The sequence below is a fragment of the Lynx canadensis genome, chromosome C1 (genome assembly GCF_007474595.2).
Source record: "Lynx canadensis isolate LIC74 chromosome C1, mLynCan4.pri.v2, whole genome shotgun sequence".
In the NCBI taxonomy this organism is placed as follows: Eukaryota; Metazoa; Chordata; class Mammalia; order Carnivora; family Felidae; genus Lynx; species Lynx canadensis.
Genome location: NC_044310.1, coordinates 35,736,185 through 35,759,389, shown reverse-complemented (window position 1 = coordinate 35,759,389; position 23,205 = coordinate 35,736,185). Strand labels below are relative to the sequence as shown.

General features: G+C 43.5%; 2 protein-coding genes across 5 annotated transcripts in view; both read left to right on the top strand.

Moving 5' to 3' along the window:
* The window catches only part of GPBP1L1 (GC-rich promoter binding protein 1 like 1), a 67,988-nt gene extending 50,778 nt beyond the window's left edge, over positions 1 to 17,210 (top strand). For 3 of the 4 annotated variants that reach the window (XM_032594290.1, XM_030327361.2, XM_032594289.1), the window contains 7 exons: positions 1,011 to 1,083; positions 2,576 to 2,769; positions 11,270 to 11,410; positions 11,866 to 12,024; positions 13,791 to 13,915; positions 15,127 to 15,229; positions 16,150 to 17,210. In XM_032594290.1, the coding sequence (XP_032450181.1) occupies positions 1,011 to 1,083; positions 2,576 to 2,769; positions 11,270 to 11,410; positions 11,866 to 12,024; positions 13,791 to 13,915; positions 15,127 to 15,229; positions 16,150 to 16,302 (948 nt within the window). In that variant the 3' untranslated portion in view covers positions 16,303 to 17,210. Of the gene's footprint in view, positions 1 to 1,010; positions 1,084 to 2,575; positions 2,770 to 11,269; positions 11,411 to 11,865; positions 12,025 to 13,790; positions 13,916 to 14,886; positions 15,230 to 16,149 lie in introns of all 4 variants that reach the window. The other variant, XR_004343965.1, reaches the window with a different exon arrangement.
* A 94-nt stretch (positions 17,211 to 17,304) lies between these two features.
* Positions 17,305 to 23,035, top strand: CCDC17 (coiled-coil domain containing 17). Its single transcript, XM_030327360.1, is given in 13 exon segments — positions 17,305 to 19,297; positions 19,300 to 19,380; positions 19,484 to 19,706; positions 19,807 to 19,969; positions 20,185 to 20,268; positions 20,360 to 20,478; positions 20,763 to 20,900; positions 21,107 to 21,252; positions 21,365 to 21,462; positions 21,618 to 21,821; positions 21,967 to 22,177; positions 22,247 to 22,357; positions 22,609 to 23,035. Coding segments are annotated over 13 exon segments (1,929 nt in total). The 5' UTR covers positions 17,305 to 19,081; the 3' UTR covers positions 22,744 to 23,035.
* Positions 23,036 to 23,205: the final 170 nt, after the last annotated feature.

Here is a 23,205-nt window from a genome sequence, read left to right as displayed (position 1 = left end):
CTCTTTATCTATGGATCTGTGGAATTGGTCTCCTAGTTGATGTTTAAACTTCTCAAATACATCCTTCAAGCTGCTTACCAGACTGTTAAAAAATTAATGAATATGGATTATGTTAACTCTGCCCAAGAGATGGATCTTCAATACCTACAGGATAAAATTTAGTCTCCCTAAAAACTAAACTGCAGTCTGGCTCTTGCCTACTTTGCAAGACATCTCTTTCAGCACAGAAGGATCCCCTCCTTCCCTAGTACTAATCATTCTAAACTATTTGCAGATTTCTGAATATTCTATTCTTTTTCACGCTTTCCTGTCCAGATGTTCATTGAGCATTCTGTTCCTGGAATCACCCATTTTCCAACTTTGGACTTCATCTTTAAAGATTCCTTCTTAGTCCTTTAACCTCTAATGGAACCTTTTCTGATAGCACTTCTTTTTCAAGCGGAATTGACCATTCCTCTTCCCTAATACGAATTTTTATCATAAACCCTGTAACCTTTTATTATGCCTGTCTACAAGTATATCTTTGTAGTGGGCACAGGGGCTCTTCTTAATTGTCTTTGTATTTCTAGCACTGTCCCTGGCACATTGTCAGCCTCTGCCCTAAAGCAGTCTTAGAATAAGTTACGAATACTACACATTTCACTGTCCAGATTGTCCTTAAATCTGAGAAAAGTGATCTACATTCTTGTTCATTCAGTTTTCTGTGCCTCCTTATTTGGCGTATATATTCCTATTGGCAGATGAGGACTTACATTTAATCTGTTCATTTTAAAAAAACAAATTTAATCCTCTTACATTAAGGGAAATGAAACCCAAGAGAGCCTAAGATTAATACAAGATCTGTTGATTTAGCATTTCAATATCTTCTGCTTACTTGATTCTGATTACAGCGTTAAATAAGTGCTGCTCATATATAATTATTTGATAGGTTCCATGGTGATGGCTACTTTGTAAAAAGTGCCAAAATAATTAGCTTTCTTTATCAACCATTAATATCCCTTTTTTCCTAGCCTTCTTTGAATCCAGAAGCTGGCAAACAGAATCAGCCATGCAGACCTATTGGGACCCCTTCTGGAGTGTGGGGTAGGTAGATTTTGCCATTTTTTTTTTTTTTAATAAATTTTTTTTTTCAACGTTTATTTATTTTTGGGACAGAGAGAGACAGAGCATGAATGGGCGAGGGGCAGAGAGAGAGGGAGACACAGAATCGGAAACAGGCTCCAGGCTCCGAGCCATCAGCCCAGAGCCTGACGCGGGGCTCGAACTCACGGACCACGAGATCGTGACCTGGCTGAAGTCGGACGCTTAACCGACTGCGCCACCCAGGCGCCCCAGATTTTGCCATTTTAAAGTCACACAACTTTAAATTTTTCTTCGCATGGAGAAGAGCAAAAATTCTTTATCTCTTTTTTGTTTGTTTGTTTCTTTATCTTTTTTTCTCATCTCATCCATTTGCACATGGTAACTAACACCTATTATCTCTTACTCTGCCCACCGAAAATACCATTGAACTGTAATGGTAGTGGAGTCCCAATACAGATAATTGAGAGCTTGTAGAGCTCTGAATTTGAAAGATTTTAAGCAAAGGGAGAATAATCTAAAGCTTATAAGTAGTAATGTTTAATTAACATTGCTAATTCATTTGTAACAATTCAATTGAATTATATGTTGTTATAATTGTCTCCTAAATATTTGGCAGGCATATATAACAATATGTACTAAGCATTCTTTCATATTATGGGATACTCTTCTAAAATGTTCTTTGAAAGGCTGCCTACTACCACATCCTATAGAGTATTTTGTTCAGCCAGGTTACACTTGATTTTTTTTTTTATTTGGTGGGGGTGGTTAGGGGGCAGGTTTGGCAGTTAAATGTTGCTTATTGTAGAAGGCAAGGTGAAAACATATACATATACCTGTTGATGTGTACATGCTGGGAGTAACTAGCCTTATAAAAAATTAACATACAAATCAATGTATTTTATACCAAATGTGATCTGTAGTTTTGAAATTGTTGGCATTTACAAATGAGACTCCCCTAGTTCCTACATTAGACCTATTCAGTCAGTAGTTAGGCATCTTATTGGGAAGGCTTTAGCATACCTGAGTACTTAATTTTGAGTTACAGAATTAAGGGTGCTTGTTGTACCATTTCCCCTTTGTTAATAGTGTAAAGCTTTGCTCCACTTTTGATCAGAAGGTCCCATGGTAGCCTCCTTCTCCCAATTTCCACATCTCTCTCCATTCCCCTGCTGACAGGAACTGCCACCCTTGGATATATTCTTGATGGCCTGAGTGATCACACCATACACTAGACATATTAAGCCCCTGAAGGACTACTAACATCTTTGGGCTTCCTGGTTGATTTATGAATTTAGCTTCATATGTTGCCTTTTTTCCTGTAGTTCTCAAGTATTGTCACTTTTGAGAATATCTGTTAAGTGCACACCAGGAAATGTTTGTCCCTCAGTCTCACCTGCCAGCTCTCTGTTGAAAGTGAGGACTTCATATAAACTGTGCTTCATGTTAACCATTGCTTGACATTCTTTTGTCTCTTCACTATTGTATTTCATAGAAAACCCACCTAGTGCCAAGCAACCTTCCAAAATGCTAGTCATCAAAAAAGTTTCCAAAGAAGATCCTTCTGCTGCCTTCTCTGCTGCATTCACCTCACCAGGATCTCACCATGCAAATGGGAACAAATCGTCAACCATGGTTCCAAGTGTCTATAAGAACCTGGTTCCTAAGCCTGCACCACCACCTTCCAAGGTATGATTTGGAATCCGTATAAGAACCTTATACAGCAGGAGTTTGGTAATAAATTAGGAAAAAAATTAGTATTTTTATTTTTTTCTGTTGAATCATTCGCCAGATACTCATTCAGTACCTAACATATATATACTACTGAATGAGTATCTGGTGAATGATTCAACAGAAAAAAAAAAAAAATAGATAATAACTGTATAGATATCTATATAGTTATATACAGATATCTATAGATATGGTTTACTCTGTCTCCAAACTCTCTACTGCTGCCAACTGCTTTCTTAGTAGGCTTCTCATTCTCATGAGCTTCATCTCATAAACCTGTTTCTCTTAATTTGCTGTTTCCATTAATAGCATCAACATCCGTTTGATCACTCGGGTGATTGTCTAGATTGGCTGCTTCTTTCCTCCTCATTACTCATTCCCCTCTACCAAGCAGTTATAAAGTCCGTGTCAGTAACTCCCTCTGTGATGTCCTGTGCCCTTTTCACCTCCCATTTACTGTTGTAGTGTCCTCTTCTATTTCTTCATCTCCCTACAGTCATCTTGTGCAGAACTGCCAGAATGATTATCATAAAACAATTTGAATATAACACATCCTTTCCTCAATCACTTTAGCGGTCCCAAACCATCTACAGAAGGGTTTGGTAAACTTTTCTGTGAAGAGCCAAATAATAAATATTTTAGGCTTTGCTGGTAACTTATGACATATGGTCTCTGTTACCTTTTCTCCCTTCCCCTTGTGTTTTTTGTTTGTTTTACAGTGCTTGAAAAATGTAAAATATTATTAGCTCATGGGCCATACAAAAACAGGCCTCTGACCCACGGGTTGTTGCTTGCCAACACTGATCTTATAATAACAGTTGCTAGACTCCTTGGCAGTGGCATGTATAATTCTTTATAGCCTAACTCTAATCCATCTTTTATATTTTACTATCGCTTCTTTCTTTTACCTGGGAAATTAGTTATCCTTCAAGTTCATGTTACCTGCTCTGTGAATCCTTTTCTATCACATACATCTAAAGATCTAAATCATCCTTTTATCTCTAATTGAGTATTGCTCTTGTCTCTTATCATAATATTTATAACACTTTATTGGATCTCTTTATTACAATTTAAAAATTTTTTTAGTGTTTTTTTAAAAATTTGTTTAACGTTTGTTTATTTTTGAGAGACAGAGCATGAGTCGTGGAGGGGCACAGAGAGAATAAGATGCAGAATCCAAAGCAGGCTCCAGGCTCTGAGCTGACGGCACAGAGCCCGATGTGGGGCTCAAACCCACGAACTGTGAAATCATGACCTGAGCCAAGGTCAGACGCTTACTGGCTGAGCCACCCAGGTGCCCCCCCCCCCAAATTTTTTTAATTTTTTTTTTTTTTTTCAACGTTTATTTATTTTTGGGACAGAGAGAGACAGAGCATGAACGGGGGAGGGGCAGAGAGAGAGGGAGACATAGAATCGGAAACCGGCTCCAGGCTCTGAGCCATCAGCCCAGAGCCCGACGCAGGGCTCGAACTCACGGACCGCGAGATCGTGACCTGGCTGAAGTCGGACGCTTAACCGACTGCGCCACCCAGGCGCCCCCCAAATTTTTTTTAATGTTTATTTATTTTTTTTTTTTTTTAATTTTTTTTTTTCAACATTTATTTATTTTTGGGACAGAGAGAGAGCATGAACGGGGGAGGGGCAGAGAGAGAGGGAGACACAGAATCGGAAACAGGCTCCAGGCTCTGAGCCATCAGCCCAGAGCCTGACGCGGGGCTCGAACTCACGGACCGCGAGATTGTGACCTGGCTGAAGTCGGACGCCTAACCGACTGCGCCACCCAGGCGCCCCTAATGTTTATTTTTGAGAGAGAGAGAGAGGCAGACACAGAATTTGAAGCCGGCCCCAGGCTCTGAGCTGTTAGCACAGTACAGCAATAACTAGAATTTACTTTGTTATTGAGAGGAATACCAGTGAGCATTTATTCATTTCCTCTGTGTGTAAGCACTGTGTTTGGTGGTTGTGAACAGTACAGAGAAGTACAACATGGGTCATGATACTCCATGAGCTGAAAATCTGATTAACAAGATATAACAATATGAAAGGTCATGTGATATATGTGAAATAAAATAATAACATGCTAATAACAAATTCTAAACAGACTTGGAATAACTAAATCACTTAAACACTATTTAGGGGGCACCTGCGTGGCTCAGTCGGTTGGGCATCCAACTTCGGCTCAGGTCAGGATCTCACAGTTCGTGGGTTCGAGTCCTACATCGGGCTCTGTGCTGACAGCTCCGTGCCTGGAGCCTGTTTTGGATTCTGTGTCTCCCTGTCTCTCTGCCCCTCCCCTGTTCACGTTCTGTCTCTGTCTCAAGAATAAATAAACATTAAAAAAAATTTTTTTTTAAATAAACACTAGTTCAGTTTAGAGGAGCAGCATCAGTTCAGATTATGACCATTGAGGAAAATTTTATTGAAAACTGTCTTTTGAACTGATCTTTGGAGGATGATTCACATTTGGATAGGCAGAAAAGAGTCTGGGGAGTATTGTACATAGTAAGAAGAGATAGTTAAATGCAAGTTCTGAAACAAGAAAACACTAGGCATATTTGAGGGATAGTGGATGATCATTTTAATTACTCCTGGGAGCACTGGGGAAATATCCAGACTGGGGGTCCTTATCCTAGTGGTAATGAATGAGGCTTTCAGGGTAGATAAGATCTCTAAGGGAAAAGGATGGAAGAGTAAAGAACGGGAAAATAAAACTTGGAGGAAATATTTAATATCTTATAAATATTAGGAAAATAACAATATAGTCCATAAGACTAAGAAATTATAATTCAGACATCAAAAAAATACTATGCTATCACAAAAATCTGGGTAGGTGAGTTTAGATAGCAACTGGGGTTGTCAACGCTTGTCAGTTGCTGCTGACCATTTGAGGAAAATAAATGAAAAATGGGTTTTGACCTTAGCAATTGGAAAGGTTTAGATGACCTTTGACTTCAGGTTTTATGAGAGTGGTGTAGGGACAAAACAAGATGTCAGGGGATCCTGGAATTACGTGGGTGGAAGTAGAGGCAGTGGCAACTTTTGAGACTTGACAGTAAAAGGAAATAGAATATATGTGGTGGTAAAGTTAAGTGAAAGGATGAAGAAATCTGTAGGAAGAAGCCCTTGGGAGCAACTTGGAATATACTTCAAAGAAGTCATTAAAGAATCATGGCTCAGGAAGAAATGAGTGGGAATAAAACTGATTGACAAGTTGAATTATCTTTGAAAGGGTATAAGATACTTGTTTCTCTGATGTAGAAGGGAAAGAATGTGAATTTAAGTCAAGGGAGCAAGTACTATCAAAGAAATAATGTGCCATGAATATTAACAGCAGGGCTTTGGAGTAGATAGAGTTCACTTTGCACATTCTTTATGATATGACCGTGGTCAGGTTTCTTACTAAGTCTCAGTTTGATCATCTATAAAATGGGGTAATAGTACCCCTCTTTTAAGGTTTTTGTGAGGAATAGATGACAAGGTTTTATGAAGTACTTAAAGCTGACATATAGTAAGTGCTAGTAAATTATAGCTATTATTATCAATATGCCATCACACTTTATGTTTGCTCCATTCCTTAAGAATTTATAAAGAATTTTTATGAGTGTTATTTAATTTGAAATGAGTGCAAGTATTCTGTTAGACTCTAGAGAGTGTAGAAATGAGTTAAGACAATGTCATGTCCTCAAACATCTAGGAACGGTTTTGAGGGTGAAGAAGTGGCAAGAACAAAAGTCAGGACACAGGGGTTAAGATTAATTTAGCCCTGTTGTGTAGGACTATCCTAAGTGGAGGGTAGAATGAAAATAGGAAAACTAAACTGTTACTGTCCTTGTAAAAGGTAATGAAGCCTGAACAGGGATGATGAAAGTGGACAGAGAAGGGAGGTGGTGAAGTCACACAGTGTGAAGCAAATTAGAGGCCAGAAACATGACATCACATGTTCTTCTGGGAAACTGGTATAGCTCTGGAGCCGTTTCACTAGAGGTGTAAAAGAGAGGAAGGTCAGATTTCAGGAACAGTTAATGAGAATGGTTGTAGATATGTGAAAAGTGAGGTATTAGAGGAAGGAAGAGGTGAGATGACTGGAAAACGTGGATTTATCCATTCATTCATTTTCTCTAGACGTTGAGTATCTGTGTATTAAAACCTGTGTCACTAGAGGCACAAAATAATCTTAGGGGTGCCTGGGTGGCTCAGTCGGTTGAGCATCAGACTCTTGATTTTGGTTCAGGGCATGATCCCAGGGTTGTGGGATCAAGCTCCCTGTCGGGCTCCATGCTGAACATGTAGCCTGGTTGGGATTCTCTCTTTCTCCCTCTGCCTCTCTTCTCTGCTCCTGTACTCTCTCTCTCTCTCTAAAATAAAACAACAACAACAAACCCCAAAATAATCTTAAAGAGTTTGCTGTCTAGTGGAGAGACAGATATAAAAAATAAATGTTCTCGGGGCACCTGGGTGGCTCAGTCAGTTAAGTGTCCAACTTTAGCTCAGGTCATGATTTTGTTGTTTGTGAGTTTGAGCCCCATGTTGAGCTCTGTATTGACAGCTCAGAGCCTGGAGCCTGCTTCAGATTGTACGTCTCCCTCTCTCTCACTCTGAAAGAGAAATAAACATAAAAAAATAAATAAACGGGGCGCCTGGGTGGCGCAGTCGGTTAGGCGTCCGACTTCAGCCAGGTCACGATCTCGCGGTCCGTGAGTTCGAGCCCCGCGTCAGGCTCTGGGCTGATGGCTCTGGGCTGATGGCTCGGAGCCTGGAGCCTGTTTCCGATTCTGTGTCTCCCTCTCTCTCTGCCCCTCCCCCGTTCATGCTCTGTCTCTCTCTGTCCCAAAAATAAATAAACATTGAAAAAAAAAATTTTTTTTAAAAAAAAAATAATAAATAAATAAATAAATAAATAAACAATAATAATAATAAATGTTCTTCTCAGAGTCTTTATAGATAAGGTCAGATTTGAACTGGGTTTTGAAGTAGAAAAGGAAAGAATTGCCATTTGTTGACATCTTCCTGTGTTCCAAGACCTTCATTAGGCCTTTTACATATATTCTATAACGTTTACTCCTCTAATCCTAGGATGTAGAAAATTCTGTAATATGAGATTACATAGCTAATAAAGTGATGGAGCCAGGACTCTTAAACCAGGTTTGACCAACTTCAATCCAGAGCTGTTTCCACTGCTCCAAAATGTCTACCATCCTGAAGGATTAAAAAAGAGGAAGTTGAGAATTTGGATTTTAGAGTCAAACTTCATGCCGCTCTCTAGGGCTATGATTTTCAGCAAGTTACTTAATTTTGCTAAACTTGTTTCCTTAAAAATAAATTGGAGCGAATTATATCTGTCACATAATTGTGGTAAAAGAATGAAATTAAAGTTTTAAAAGTACTTGGAATATAATATTGACACGGGCTAAGTCAGTAAATAGTTTAAAAACAGTAGAAGTTTGGGACACACCTGAAGGGCTGGCTCAGCCCATGAAGCATGTGATTCTTGATCTCAGGATCATGAGTTTGAGCCCCACATTGGGCCTAGAGATTACTTTAAAAAAATAAAAAAGAAAACAGCAGAAGTTTGTTAGGGAGCAAGTAGATGGGGCTTTTGAGGCAGAGGAACCATTATTATCCAAAAAGAGAGAGGAAAGAAAGGGAAGGAAAGGAAGGAAGGCAAAACATGGCATGTTTGGGAAAAGACAAATGCTTAAGTATGGCTGATAGTTGGGAATTGATGGGGGGAAGGACTACTAAAGCCAGTCCAGTCATGGAGGTCTTTATAAAAACTCGGGAGAGACAGCACACGTGGGTGGCTCACTTGGTTAAGCATCTGACTTCAACTCAGGTTGTGATCTCGCAGCTTGTGAGTTTAAGCCCCAAATCTGGCTCTGTGCTGACAGCTCAGAGCCTGGAGCCTGCTTTTGGATTCTGTGTCTCCCTCTCTCTCTGCTCCTCCCCCACTTGCACGCTGTCTCTGTCTCTCTCAAACATAGATAAACATTTTTAAAAAAAAAACAAACCTCAGGAGAGAGGTTAAGTGTAGAGATACAGTTTTACATATTATCATATGGTCTCAACAATTTAAAGGATTAAACAGTTACAAATAACTGGTTAACTGAGAAGCATATTACAGCAGAACATTGAGGCTAGAGCCCTGGAGAATGCCTCCTGGATCCACTGAAAAGACGCAAGGGAATCCAGAAAGGAAAGAGGGGACAGGTTCTGAAAAGATGGGTAATCACAATCTCCAAAAACAGATATTTTTATTAAGAGCTGGCCTTGGAATATAATATGACAACAAGATTTTTGGTTATTTATTGAAAGAGCTAGTTAATTAATTGATTGTTTAGGGAGAGAGTGCAAGCAGGGGAGGGAGAGGGGGACAGAGGATCTGAAGCAGGCTGTGCCACCCAGGTGCCCCAAAAGAACTATTTTATTAAAATGGGGATGGAGGTGAATGTTGCAAAGAATTGAAAAGTAATAATGAGCAAGTGTAAGACAGCAGATACTGACTTAATGCAGGAAAGCTTGTCAATAAAAGGATGGTAGTATAAAGGAAAATAAATGTGTTTGGTTTTGTTCACCTAGCTTCAGTAAGGTGGCTTAGCATGTTTGTAGATAAAGTGGAAGAACTTATTAGAAGGAAGGGAGGAAATAACTGATAAATTCTGAATGGAAAGAGAATGAACCAGGTGTAGAATGGTAGAAAGGGAGTAGGAAGCTGTTAAACTTGAGGTGCAAAGGAGGGAATTGGGAAAAGTTTGATCTAGTGACTTCTGACTTCTGAGTCCAGTAGGAGAAGACAGGATCATTTGTGGTAGAGAGAATTGGGAGTGCTTTGATTGGAGTTTAAAGGAAAGGGAGGACATTTTTTAAAAAGCTGTGTTGAGGGGTGCCTGGATGGCTCAGTTGGTTAAGCGTCTGACTCTTGATTTCGGTTCAGGTCATGATCTCATGGTTTGTGGGATCAAATCCAGCATCGGGCTCTGCACTGGTGGTATGGAGCCTACTTGGGATTCTCTCTCTGCCTCTCCCCTGCTCATGTATGTGCACTTGGTGTGTGTGTGTCTCTCTCTCTCTCAAACATTTAAAAAAAAAAAAAAAGCCAACCATGGTTGATATGTGGTTCACTCTGATGGATTTCTACATATATAATTTCTCTACTAAAAGAGGGCCCAGGGTGTAATGGTTTTTGTCCAGTGAGAAGTCAGCTATATAGCATAGTGTTTGAGTTACTGAAAATTAAGATTAAATTGGAATAAAGTTGGGCAGAGATATAGGTATCCTGTTGCATGTAACATTGGTAAACTTTTCATACTACTGTGGCAGAAATGCAAGTGTTTGTGTGTCCTGAGGTGACAATGTTAAAAGAAAGACAAGGCATCTGGTAACCATCTACAACTCTGTGGAAGCCACTGAGGAACTATCATCTTTGATATTTAGCCTTATATAAGCAGCCATCTTTAGATTTTGATGAGCACAAGAAAAAAAATTAATCTCCATTCCAGTAGGGTCATTGTCTCTCTTATCTGCTTGCATGTTCTTTTTGGAGGCATTGCAAAAAAACAATACTACATACTATTTGAGTAACCTTGGACAAATTGTATAACTTTCTTAAAAGTCAATATAATAATTATACCTAATTAGAATAAGAATGTGAACAGTTTGATAAGCGTCTGGTAGATACTCATTTACATTAATTCCTTTCCTAAAGCCTATAATATCCTGTTGAATACCAAGAAAGAAATTCTTTTCACTCAGATCCTTCCTTTGTCCTGACCGTCGCTCCGTTCTGATTGTTTCATTCTGGAAAAATGGACATTTTTCACTTATCCAGCCTCACTCCATTGATGTGCTTTGTCTTCCTGTCTCTTCAGACAGTGTGATTGACTCAAAATAAATTTTCCAGCTTCACTATGCTGCCATCAAAATTGGAGCTAGGGCCAGCGTGACAGAATAGGCCTAAGCCCCACAAGGCCAAGCAAAGAAAGGATCAAACCAGAATTGTCTAGCCATTTACATTGCCTGCTCTGGCCTTCTAGAACTAGCTTCCTGCCATAAGAGTTCCTTCTGGGAAACAAAACATTTTGGGGTCCAGTAAGTTTGGAAAACACTGTATATTATATCTGCCTCTCAAATTCATATACAATTAAGTGCTTTGAGAAATAGCACAGTGAAGAAACCTGTTGAACTTTATTCACTTCAGCTTCTCCCACAGTTATTGAACCAGAGCTTTCTTTTTGAGAAATACCTATTAATATCCCATGACCCTTCTGGTTCCCATCTGCTTTTTTCTCCTTCAAGTGCCTGACATCAGAAAGAGGTTGCATGCCTCCCAAACATGTTAAGATGGGCAAGTTCTTGGAACTCGTGTTCTTACATAACATTTCACTGTTTGCTTTCTGATCTTCCAGGCTGAGCTTCTGTCTCCATACTTGTTTTGACTGATTTATTCTTTCTTCCTGTGTAGCCCAGTGCATGGAAAGCTAACAGAATGGAACACAAATCAGGATCCCTTTCCTCGAGCCGGGAGTCTGCTTTTACCAGTCCAATCTCTGTTACCAAACCAGTAGTACTGGCTGGTGGTGCAGTTTTAAGCTCTCCTAAAGAGGTGAGTGAGGACAAGGCCAAACAGCCTTTTCTAAAATTACCATTTCTCATTTACTTACATATGCTAAGATACACGGTATGACATGTACAGCTCTAATTCCATTTCCTTTATAGCTGTGCTTCTCTCAGAGTCATTTCTTGACCCCATTAGCGTCTAAAGATGGACAGTAGCTGAGTAGTTAGTAGTTGCTCTGTAGTAGACTATGTTAGACCGGCATCATTTCTCGAGACTATAAAAAAATGAAAGAGATGCTGTATAAACTATACAGTCTTAACTGCAAAAACCCTGTAAAGCTGAAGTCTGTTTATATGAAAAGGATAGTTTGTTTTTGGTAAAAGACAGACTGGTAAATAGGCTGCCAGATTCTGGAAACCACTTCCAAATAGAAGTGACCCAGAGAATTCCAGTTCTTGCTCTTTGCTGTCAGGAGCAACCTATTTGTGATATTTGCCCAGAGTCCCTCCAGCACTACTCCTCCAATTGAGATCAGCTCCTCTCGCCTGACCAAGCTGACCCGCCGAACTACCGACAGGAAGAGTGAGTTCCTGAAGACTCTGAAGGATGACCGGAATGGAGACTTTTCAGAGAACAGAGACTGTGACAAGCTGGAGGATGTAAGACCATAGGAATTTTCTGGGCAACATAGGGGTTTTCCCGTGTTGTATTTATGCTTTTTTAAAGTCTTGAATTGGTCAGTGCTATAAGAAGTTGGTAAACTTACAGAAGCTTTTATCAGTTAGGATTATATTTAGTTGCAATATAAGAAAATCTGACAGGGTACCTGGGTGGCTGAGTCGGTTAAGCATCTGACTTCGGCTCAGGTCATCATCTCATGGTTCGAGAGTTCAAGTCCCACTGCGGGCTCTCTGCTGTAAGCACAGAGCCCACTTTGGATCCCTCTGTTCCCCCCAACCTTAGAAATACATTTAAAAAAATTAGAAAATCTGACAAACAAAACCGTAAAGCCAAGAGGGTTTTGTTTTGTTTTGTTTTTGTTCTGTATCCTACAACAGGAGAGTTAGAGGTTACAGTTTAAGAGGGTGAGCTTGGGGCACCTGGGTGGTACGGTTGGTTAAGTGTCCGACTTCAGCTCAGGTCATGATCTCACAGATTGTGAGTTCGAGCCCTACATCAGGCTCTGTGCTGACAGCTCTGAGCCTGGAGCCTGCTTCAGATTCTATGTCTCCCTCTCTCTCTGCCTCTCTCCTGCTCGTGTTCTTTCTCTCAAAAATAAACATTTAAAAAAACTAAAAATAAAAAAAATACGAGGGTGAGTTCCTTGGTATTATCAAGAAACTTGTAAGTTTTAGTCAACTTGGGCTTGGCTAGTTATGCACCTCTATACTACCCATCCATGTTCTGGTTAGAAAAAGGACAAAGAGGGGCGCCTGGGTGGCGCAGTCGGTTAAGCGTCCGACTTCAGCCGGGTCACGATCTCGCGGTCTGTGAATTCGAGCCCCGCGTCAGGCTCTGGGCTGATGGCTCAGAGCCTGGAGCCTGTTTCCGATTCTGTGTCTCCCTCTCTCTCTGCCCCTCCCCCGTTCGTGCTCTGTCTCTCTCTGTCCCAAAAATAAATAAACGTTGAAAAAAAAAAGAAAGAAAAGAAAAAGGACAAAGAGCGAAAAACCTGAAAGAGGATGACGTCTCCCTTCTTTAAGTGCTTTCTTAAAAGCCCCATCCTGCAATTTGCATGTATACAACATTGGCCAACTGTCAGATAGCAAAACCTAGCTGCAGAACTCTAGGAAAGTGAACTTTTTTTTTTTTTTTTTTTTTTTAACCCTGGGATAATTACCTGAGCCAAAATCAAGTGTCGGACGCTCTCAGTTGACTTGAGCCACCCAGGTACCCGAAAGTGAACTTTTTAAAGCTGAGCACATGGGGCGCCTGGGTGGCGCAGTTGGTTAAGCGTCCGACTTCAGCCAGGTCACGATCTCGCGGTCCGTGAGTTCGAGCCCCGCGTCAGGCTCTGGGCTGATGGCTCAGAGCCTGGAGCCTGTTTCCGATTCTGTGTCTCCCTCTCTCTCTGCCCCTCCCCCGTTCATGCTCTGTCTCTCTCTGTCCCAAAAATAAAATCAACGTTGAAAAAAAAAAAAAAAATTAAAGCTGAGCACAGTTCTTTAGACCAAATGATTGCATGGGTATTGCATAGGGATCTAATAGCTCTGCCACCATTGACATAACCTGAAGTTAAGATCCTGACTAGTTGGTAATACTTTGGAAATCTTAGTAAGGTGAGCAAGTCCTCATTATTAAATAGGAAGACTTTTGAACTGAAGTTGTTTTCTGAAAAGCACTTCCCTCAATCCTGACTCCTTAATTTTGTAGATTACTTTTCTTGCCACAAAGGATCATTAAACCAAGTGTGTCCTTATTTCAGTTGGAGGACAACAGCACACCAGAACCAAAGGAAAATGGAGAGGAAGGCTGTCATCAAAATGGTCTTAGTCTCCCTGTAGAGGAGGAAGGGGAAGTCCTCTCACATTCTCTGGAAGCAGAGCACAGGTAAGGGAATATCAGATCACAGTGGATGCTGTGTATGGCCTGCGAGAAGCTTGAACATACTTAAGACATTTCACATCTGGTCTGGCATACAGAGAGAAGTGTCCATTAGCACAATAACGTGTTCTCTCTGTATGCCCCTGCTTGACCTATTGCCCGCTAGGCATTGCTTTACAGATTTGCCAGCTTTTTTTACACTTTCCTCTCCAAGGCTTTCATGTAGTTTAGTTTCAGATTCAGTTTATAACTCTGGGTGGAAAGGGGAACCGGTTTTCTGGGACTGTTGTGCTGGCCGTTGGGCCCTCCTAACCCAAGTGAGCAGTTCCAAGAGGCCTTTAAAGGGCCTTGGGAGGCATGAGACCCCCATGGGTGGAGTGCATTCTTTTATTTATTTATTTATTTATTTATTTATTTAAATTTTTTTTTTTTTTTCAACGTGTATTTATTTTTGGGACAGAGAGAGACAGAGCATGAACGGGGGAGGGGCAGAGAGAGAGGGAGACACAGTATCAGAAACAGGCTCCAGGCTCTGAGCCATCAGCCCAGAGCCCGACGCGGGGCTTGAACTCACGGACCGCGAGATCGTGACCTGGCTGAAGTCGGACGCTTAACCGACTGCGCCACCCAGGCGCCCCTGGAGTGCATTCTTTTAATGAGGGCCTCAAACACAGAGCAGCCAGCTCTCTGGGCAACTAACTAGATGGCAGATAGGGCCTGCCATGTTTGGCAGTCCCTTCCTGAAAGGAGGTTCCTGTCCAGAATAACTTTAGGAGTCAGCAAGATCACAAGAGTATGAAGGAGACCACAATGCCATGAACTTGAAAGAAAACTTAGGTACATGTGGAACTGTACTAATTTGCTTACGAGAGACAAAGTGAGATTTCTTCCTCTGTTTTGTCTATGGGATAGAGAGGGCCCTTGCATTTTGGCTCTTATGCAATCTTATTTTCTGCTCTACTATCTCTTCTCTATAGCCCTTGTGCTCTGGAAAGAGCAACTGTGGAGATCCCTCATTTAATTCAAGCACCTAAGTTGCCATAATTAAAGTTTACCCCGCTGGGGAGGAAAGAAAAATCCAAGTGGGTACCATTGCCCCTAGACAAGTAAGTTTTTTCTGAAAAGTTGTGGGCTTCCCACTTACGCTTAAAGGTGTCATGTTTTTTTGTTTTTTTTGTTTTGTTTTGTTTTTGTTTTGCCTTACCTCCCTCTACAAGGTTATTGAAAGCAATGGGATGGCAAGAGTATCCTGAAAATGATGAGAATTGCCTCCCCCTCACAGAGGATGAGCTCAGAGAGTTCCACATGAAGACAGAGCAGGTATGTCATAAACCTTTCCTGGAGACCAGTTAATAACCAGGAGAGGAAGGAGTCAGAACAGTCCTTGTCCTTAGGGAGCCCCAGTTTAGTGTAAGAAAAGGACCTTGGAGAAGAAAATATAAAGTAAGTTGTCATAGTAAAAATAAAGAGAAGTGTATCACTTCCTAGGCAATATGGATCTCCAGTAGGTGGATACAAAATCTAGGTCAGTAGTTTGCAGATTTCAGAAGGTAGTATAGTCTTTCATCCTGGCAGCTCTAACTCCTTATCAGAACCACAAGACTGTGTCCAAAGCTAGGGGCTCAGCCCTTGGTCTCTAGAGAAGCAAGCTCACCCTCCCCTGCCTTCAGCGTTATGGTTTCCCTCAGATACTCTGGCCAGAGCCAAGAAACGACATATTTGAATTCATTCAACAAATGTTTGGAGTCTTTGAGTGAAACACTGCCAGATCCTAGGGTTTATAGCAGTGAGCAAGATTAATGGAGTCTCTACAAACCTCATGGAGCCTAAATTCTGGTGGTATTTATATTTATATTTTATTTACATGTATTTGTATTTATGGCATTTATGTTTAAAGCACAAATAACAGTATCAAGTCCTATAAAGAGAAATTACAGGCTGACAGAAAAATTTTGCTACTCAGAACTATTCCCTCAGTCATTGTCATCATCTGAGAACTTGGAGAAATAGAGAATCTGAAACCCTACCTACTGAAATCAGAATCTGCATTTAAAAAAAATCATTAAATGATTGATTTGCACATTAAACTTTGAAAAGCACAGCTATATGAAATCTTTAATCTCTCAGAAGGGCACCGTCCACATTCTGCCTAGAATTGAGTTGAGGCCTGGCCTTTTCCAGGTCCCATTGCCAGTGTCGTTTTTGATGGTTTTCTTTTTTCTTTCCCATGCTAACCATAGCTGAGAAGAAATGGCTTTGGGAAGAATGGCTTTTTGCAGAGCCGCAGTTCCAGCCTGTTTTCCCCATGGAGAAGCACTTGTAAAGCAGAGTTTGAGGACTCAGACACGGAAACCAGTAGCAGTGAAACATCAGATGACGATGCCTGGAAGTAGGCATATAAATGTTCACAAATCTGACCCAGGAAACTCAGCTTGTGTGTTTAGAGAGTATACAAAAGAAATTGTTCTTTTCCTTTTCTTATGTTGTTGTTGAATACTTATGCACAAGGGAAATAATCATATCCCAAAGAGAGAGCAATTGGCTTGTTTAGCTTTTGTTGTTGTTCTTCCCTGTTATCTGCTTAATAGAGAGAAGTTTGTGTGATGGGAAAAATTTTTTAAATACACACACACAGACACAGTATATATGGGGCGATGCACAGGTGGGAGCTGGCAGTGCAGAGAGGAGGAGACACCGGTCTGCAGCAACAGCTTCTACTACCAGCCCTTGGGGCACTCACCCCTGTGCTCAAGCAATCATTGTCAATGACAAAGTGACTATTGAAGTTATAATTGTATTAAATTAATGCTAATAATTTGGATATTTTATTTTATTTTTGGCTGCTCGGGTAACGATAGCCCTTAACCAAGCATACATGGTTTTCTTTTTCTTTTTCTTTTTCTTTTTCCTTTTTGGGTACAGCTGTAAAATATTTGGATATAGGAAATGTGTTATTCTTGCAGCCTTGATATTCAGGGTGGATTGTAAAATATAAATTTTTGTGAGATTTCAAAGATTAAGATTATTTTGATAACATTATTTACAGATTTAAAAGATGTGGTTATCACAAGTCTGTTGAGGGGGAAAACTACTGCATAAAATAACTAACTTGGAATAAATATTTTGCATCAGTTTGGATTGTCTTGTGTAAGAAGTATATTTCCTTTAAAATTAGATGAGTGGATTCTTTGGGGAAATACTTTTAGAAGTCTGAGGGAAATCTGAATTCAAACACACCTGTTTCTCCTTTTAGCAGATACTTTTCTGATGCAGAAGAATTTGTGCAATAAATTACCCATAATAAAATCAGAAACCCAAGTTTCATTCCTGAAACTGATTTTCACTGCTTAAGTATTTACCAGTGTGCATATTTTAAGGAAGGTTTATGTCTCAGTTTCCTGCTAAATAAGAACATGGGAAAGGGTTTGAGCCAGTGCTGTCTGGGTGACCAGTGGAGGAGGTACATTTTTTCATTCAACGTACACTTCCCCAGCAAGGCTCTGGGGATGCAGGGAGTGCCCAGCCCAGTAGGAAAGAAAATAAAGTTACATTAAAAATGAAACCTTAGTCCAAAATTTGATGGACCAGGTAGAAGTTAAACCAAACAGATACACTGGCACTCTTTGGCCATCCCTACAGTGGCTATAGAGGTCTAAGATCATACTCTAATAGGAGACCAGCAGCAGAGTAACAGGCCTCATTGCATGTTAGATGACTAACTTGTAGTGTCTTCAGAAGGGGTAGAGGCCTAGAGGCAGAAAGACTAGCATGACATTTGTTGGATTCTAAAGGCTAGGAAGGCAGAGACCCTATCTGCCACACTATTATATAGTCTTCTCCTGCTAGTGTTACAAGTAGTCCAAGTGGAAATGTTGATTGAGCAATAAAAACTATCATATTTCATTGAATATATCTATTTGAAGACATTCTTTTATGTAGTAATAAGAAAACTTGGCAGTTACTACATTGTCGATCCTGATTTCAGTGTTAAAATGTGGAAAAAACGTGCATATTAGAATCCGTGAATACTATAAATGAATTAAGTTGCAAAAGTATTAAACCAGACATGAGAAATTGGTTGAGATAGAAATATCGTACCTGTTTAGCCTTGGGCTTTGCTCCTAACTAGCTTTCACAGAACAGATTTCTAAAAATGTGCCCTTCTCCCTTGGACTTAAGCTGGACTGAGATCACATGCTTTGAAACGCTTTGCAAGCTGTTGCTGGTCATATCTTGGCCTTACATGGGGAGGGGGTGTTGCTACCTTAAGTCTCTATCTTGTTTAGAAAAGGGAGTTTGTTTTGGAAACATGGGGCTAAGTCAGAGCTCCTGCCTCTGATGGATGCAGATCTTTGGGGAGGTGGCAGAGAGATCTGACCCACAAGAAGGGCCTCCCTGGCCCCGGCCAGCTCAAGTGAAAGCTTACCCTCATCTGATAAATTTATAATGTCTTCCCTGAACTTTCCATTCCTTGGCCTGTGTGGACTATCTTTCCTCTATAGCCAAACAAACAAAACCCAAAAAACAGGAATCAGGGAATGGGTGTTAGGGAGAGACCCCTGGCCTTGGTGTGACTTGGTTATGCAAAAGCTGTGGTTTCTTCCAGAGAGGCACAGTGCAAAGAAGAGTTTTTCAGCCTACAGGAAAGACAGGTTTCCTGGAAGAAAACCCAGAAGGGCCGATTGCTTCCATTCCCAGGTGTTCCCTAGAATGGAGAATGGGGCTAACTTGGGTAACCTCCATTTGGGGGAAAACAAGAATGAACAAGATGACACCTCCCTGCTGGAGGCTATTCAGTGGCCAGCAATCGGGAGTAATGGGGCCCAGCCAGCCTAGGAGACAGCTGTTTGTTCCCCTTTATATAAGCAGAGAAACGGAGATATTAAAAGGGACTTGCCCATGCTCATGTAATTAGAGCAGTCCTTGTGACACTTTTTAGGGGCTCCTCCCAAAGGTGGCCTTTTTCCCGCCCATGCTCCAGACCTGCCTAGACTTGTAGTTGTTTCCCAGGTTGCTAAATCTCCTCCCCAAACATAAACTTAATCTAAACTCAGTAAACCTGGCCTTTCCTCTCTGCCTCTGGCTTTCTGTTTCAAACTCCTCTCCCATTCCCCTGCCCTCTGTCCTGTCTTCTGCAGGTCTTGTCTGGTGTCAGGAAAGGGATCCCATTCCATGGCCTCCTACTCTGGGGAGCCAGGGCTCCTGTCCTGTGGGTCCTGTGACATGGTTTTCCGCTCCTGGGCCCTGCTGGCTACCCACACTCAGCGCTTCTGCATTGGCCATCTGACCCGAGAGGTAACACCTGGTGCACACCCCTCAACAGGCCGCCTCTGGCCAAACCGGGCGGGTATTCAAACAACTCTTTGAGGATTTCTCATCCCACACCCTGTCGCCAGGTTGTGCCACAAGGACAACAGGGCATCTCAGACCAAGAGGCCAGCAAATTGGCTCTGAAGAAGCTAACGGAGGAGGTACTCTTGGCTCAAAATTCAGCGTCCTCCCCAAGCCTACAGATCAGGCAGATTATAGGTCGGATTACTCCTAACAGAGATCGCGCGTTCCTGTTATCTCCAGGTGCAGCGGCTGTGGCTGTACCTACAGGAAATGCAACCCTGGATAACAGAGGTCCCCCGAAGATCAGAAGGGCTCCGAAGACGTTGTGAGGCGCTGACTCAGGGCCCCACCCCAGAAGCTGCTGGAAGCCCGGGAGAGAGGCTTTGGGCATTGCAAAGGACTCACGCAAAGCGGATGGTGGAGACGAAGGCACAGAGCCTTGCCCTGGAGCGACGCAACGAGGGTGAGGGGAAAGGAGAGGGGGACTAAGGGCCCGCTCCGCCCCTCGCCCTTCGGATTTGAGTTTGTTGGCCCCGTTGCGACCCAATCCCTTACCGCCTCAGAACTGAGCCAACGCCTCCAAGGTTTGGCCCAGACCCGGGGCGGAATATCACGTCTTATCGGCCTGGAGCGGGAGCTTCGAGAACTCAGGGCAGAAGGCCGGCGAACGCGGGGAGCTCTAGAAGTGCTAGGGGCGCACGTTCAGCAGCTACAGCCAGAGTCCGGGTGAGAGCCGGCTCGGGGAATTCGGTAGCTCAGCTGAGCTGGCTTGGGGGCGGGGCTGGGGCTGGGCGGGACCCTCGGGAGGGCGGGACGCGCGAGGCTCCAGCCCCTAAACCGCTGGAAAGCTGCGAGTGTTAGGTCGGGAAGGGGCGGGGCTTCCGGAGGCCTGGCGTCTGGATCTGTAATACCTTTTCCGCGCCGGTATCCCTCTACTCCAGGACCGGGCTCAACCCCTTGCGACAGGCAGAACTCTGTTGTCCGGTACTACAGGCCAACCCAGGGACTCTGGCTGCCGAGATCGGGTGAGGTCCCGGGCCCGGGTACGGCATGGGCGAAGCGCTGATCAGCTCTGGAAAGACGCTGCTGCCTTTTTGTCCCCTACTCCCTCCCTAGGGCCCTGCGCGAGGCCTATGTTCGAGGCGGGGGCCGGGACCCCGGCGTTTTGGGCCAGATATGTCAGTTGCAAGTGGAGGCCTCAACACTGGAGCTGCAGCGGTTGCGGACTCGCAGGGGTGAACAGGAGGGGTCCGGGGGGCCGGCCAGGAGTGCCTCTCAGATGCGGTGGTCTTAATTGTGGGAGGAGGAAAAGGGCGGTTGAGGGAGGTGATGAGGGAGGCATGAGGACCACCTGAGCAAAAAACCCAGAAGTATAAAACCTGGGTGGTCTTTGTGGCAATGGCTAGAATGTTACCTGACAAGTCCAGCCTTGTCCAAAGAGACCTAAAGCTGGAGAACTCAGAATCTCACCAGCTGGTCACCAGAGGTCAGAGGTGACAGGTCGGACTTTTCATCGCAGGAAGGAAGGCAGATGCCACACTGGGGGAGCTTCTAGTACTGGAAGCTGAAAACCGGCGCCTGGAGGCAGAAATCCTGGCCTTGCAGATGCAGAGAGGCGCAGGCCCTGCGTCCTGGCTTCAGCGAGTACCCGTCCCAGGTCACCTAGCTCAATCAGACCAAGCTCGGAAGAGGCGGTTAGAGGGACCATGTGTGGGGAATGAGGCTGGTGTTTACATGCTGTCCGTCCTTGTTTACGTGCATCTCCAGGTGTCCATGCACCTAGGCTCCCGGGGGAGGGTTATCTCAGCGCTGTTACTTGCTGCGTCCTGCTTAGGGGTGCCCTACTCTTAATTCTGCTCCCAGGGCCTAGGAAGCTGCCACCTGCCGCGAATCCCAGCCCAAGTCTGAGAAGGAGGGAAGATCCCCCACGCCTCCCACCCCGGGTGGCTCCCCCACTGCCACCAATTCCACACCCCACAGGTGTCCTATTGAGTGGCACAGAAGAGGCTGTGAGGACCCAGGGGTTTGGTGGGGGAGGGTGGCAGGCAGTTCTGTTTTGTGCAGTTGGGGAAGCGTGGACACCTGGGAGGCTTTCCGGGGTCCACTCTTTCCCAACCACAGCCGCTGCCTCCTGGAACCATGACCAGAAACCTAGGCCTGGATGCACACTTCCTCCTGCCCACTTCTGACGTTCTGGGCCCTGCACCCTACGACCCTGGGTGAGGCGGGCTTCCTCTTTTGACATCCTCTGTGACTTGGCCATCACTTTTAATTAAGGAGACCACTAGGACAAGTGAGGGTTGAGGGGGTCAAGGTTAAGAGGAGCTGGGGGTGTGTTTATGTGTAGGTGCCAGCTGAGACCTGTGTTCTTCAGGGCTGGTCTGGTCATTTTCTATGACTTCCTTCGGGGACTTGAGGCTTCTTGGATTTGGGTGCAACTACTGACCGGTTTGACCCGAGATGGACAGGATACAGGAGGGGTCACAGCATTGCCCCCAGCCCTTTGCTTGCCCCCACCTCCAGCTCCTGGGCCCATGGGCAACTGTGCCATCCTTGCCAGCAGGCAGCCTGTACCCAGGTCAGTATGTGGAGATTGGCTTTGGTGCCACATTTTGAGGCTTTTCCCTCATTCTGAGTTTTCTCCTGTGTACATAGGGCCACTGGCTCTGAGGGCTATCCTAGGAAGGGAGAACAGTTCTGACACCTTGTTTTGGTTGTTCTAGACTGCTACCTTCACCATCGGTATCCTTGGTCTGTGAGCTACAGGCCTGGCAGGGGCTGGCATGGGCTACAGCACCACGGCCAAAGGCTTGGGCCTCACTGGTGTTATTTGACCGGGATCAAAGAGTGCTAAGTGGTCACTGGCGTATTCCACTTCGGGCCCTTCCTCTGGACCCCAGCCTTAGCCTTGGGCAGCTGAATGGGATTCCCCAGGTAAGTGTGGATTAACGAGGACTGGGTCTACTCCAGGTACAGATGCATTACTATTTCATCTCTCTCCAGGTAGGTCAGGCTGAGCTCTTTCTGCGACTGGTTAATGCAAGAGATGCAGGTGTCCAGACACTGGCAGAGATCAATCCAGCAAGTGCCCAGGAATACCAGTACCCACCTCTGGTGAGGGCCCACCTGGAGCTAGGGGCACCACAGGTGTGATTGGTGTGGTTAATTGCCGATATTTGCTGACCACCATGTGCCAAGTTATCAAGTGCTGTGAATGAACTCATTTAACCCTCATACATCCTATTAGGTAGATCTAGGTAAATGGATAAGGAAATCAGAGAACAATGAGGTTAACTTGGTTTACATTGGGTAGTCAAGAGTCAAGTATCTCTTGCTAAAGATACTTTCTTCTCCCCATTCCACAGATGTCCAGTTCGCCTTCACTGGAAGCCAGCTCCCTTGCCCCAAAAGCTGGCTTTGTTGATCCCCCTCCTCCCACAGAAGAGCCCCTCAGCAGTCAAGGTTTGAGACGAGGGTTTGGGCCCTCATCACAGCTTTGACCTACCCCCCTCTGGCTTTGAGTCTAGGAAAATATGGGCAGGAGTAGCTTAACATGCAGAGATCTAGGATTTGAAGTTGCCAGACCTGCAGTTTTACTACTACACCTTCTGAAGGTCTAGGAGCAAATAGCAGATAAAAGCTCCAACGGCTTTACCACCTTTCAAAAATACTTTTGTAAAACAGATGTGGCGATTAAGTGAATGTAAGGTTATTTGCAATACTACCTGGCATCTAAATCCTTTCAAAGATGAGCAAGGGCACTCTTTAATTCATTAAAGGAACTTGAACTTATTCCCACGTTTCTTGCTAAAGCCTGTCTTGTTGCCACACTTCTTCATTCATATCCAAGCTTCCTCAGGACATCCTCTGGGAAGCCATCCAGGCTCTAAAGGTCCCATAAACTAGGAGCTCCCATATCTTACACACTTGTAGAGGGTCACTTGTGAAATCTGGCTGAAATT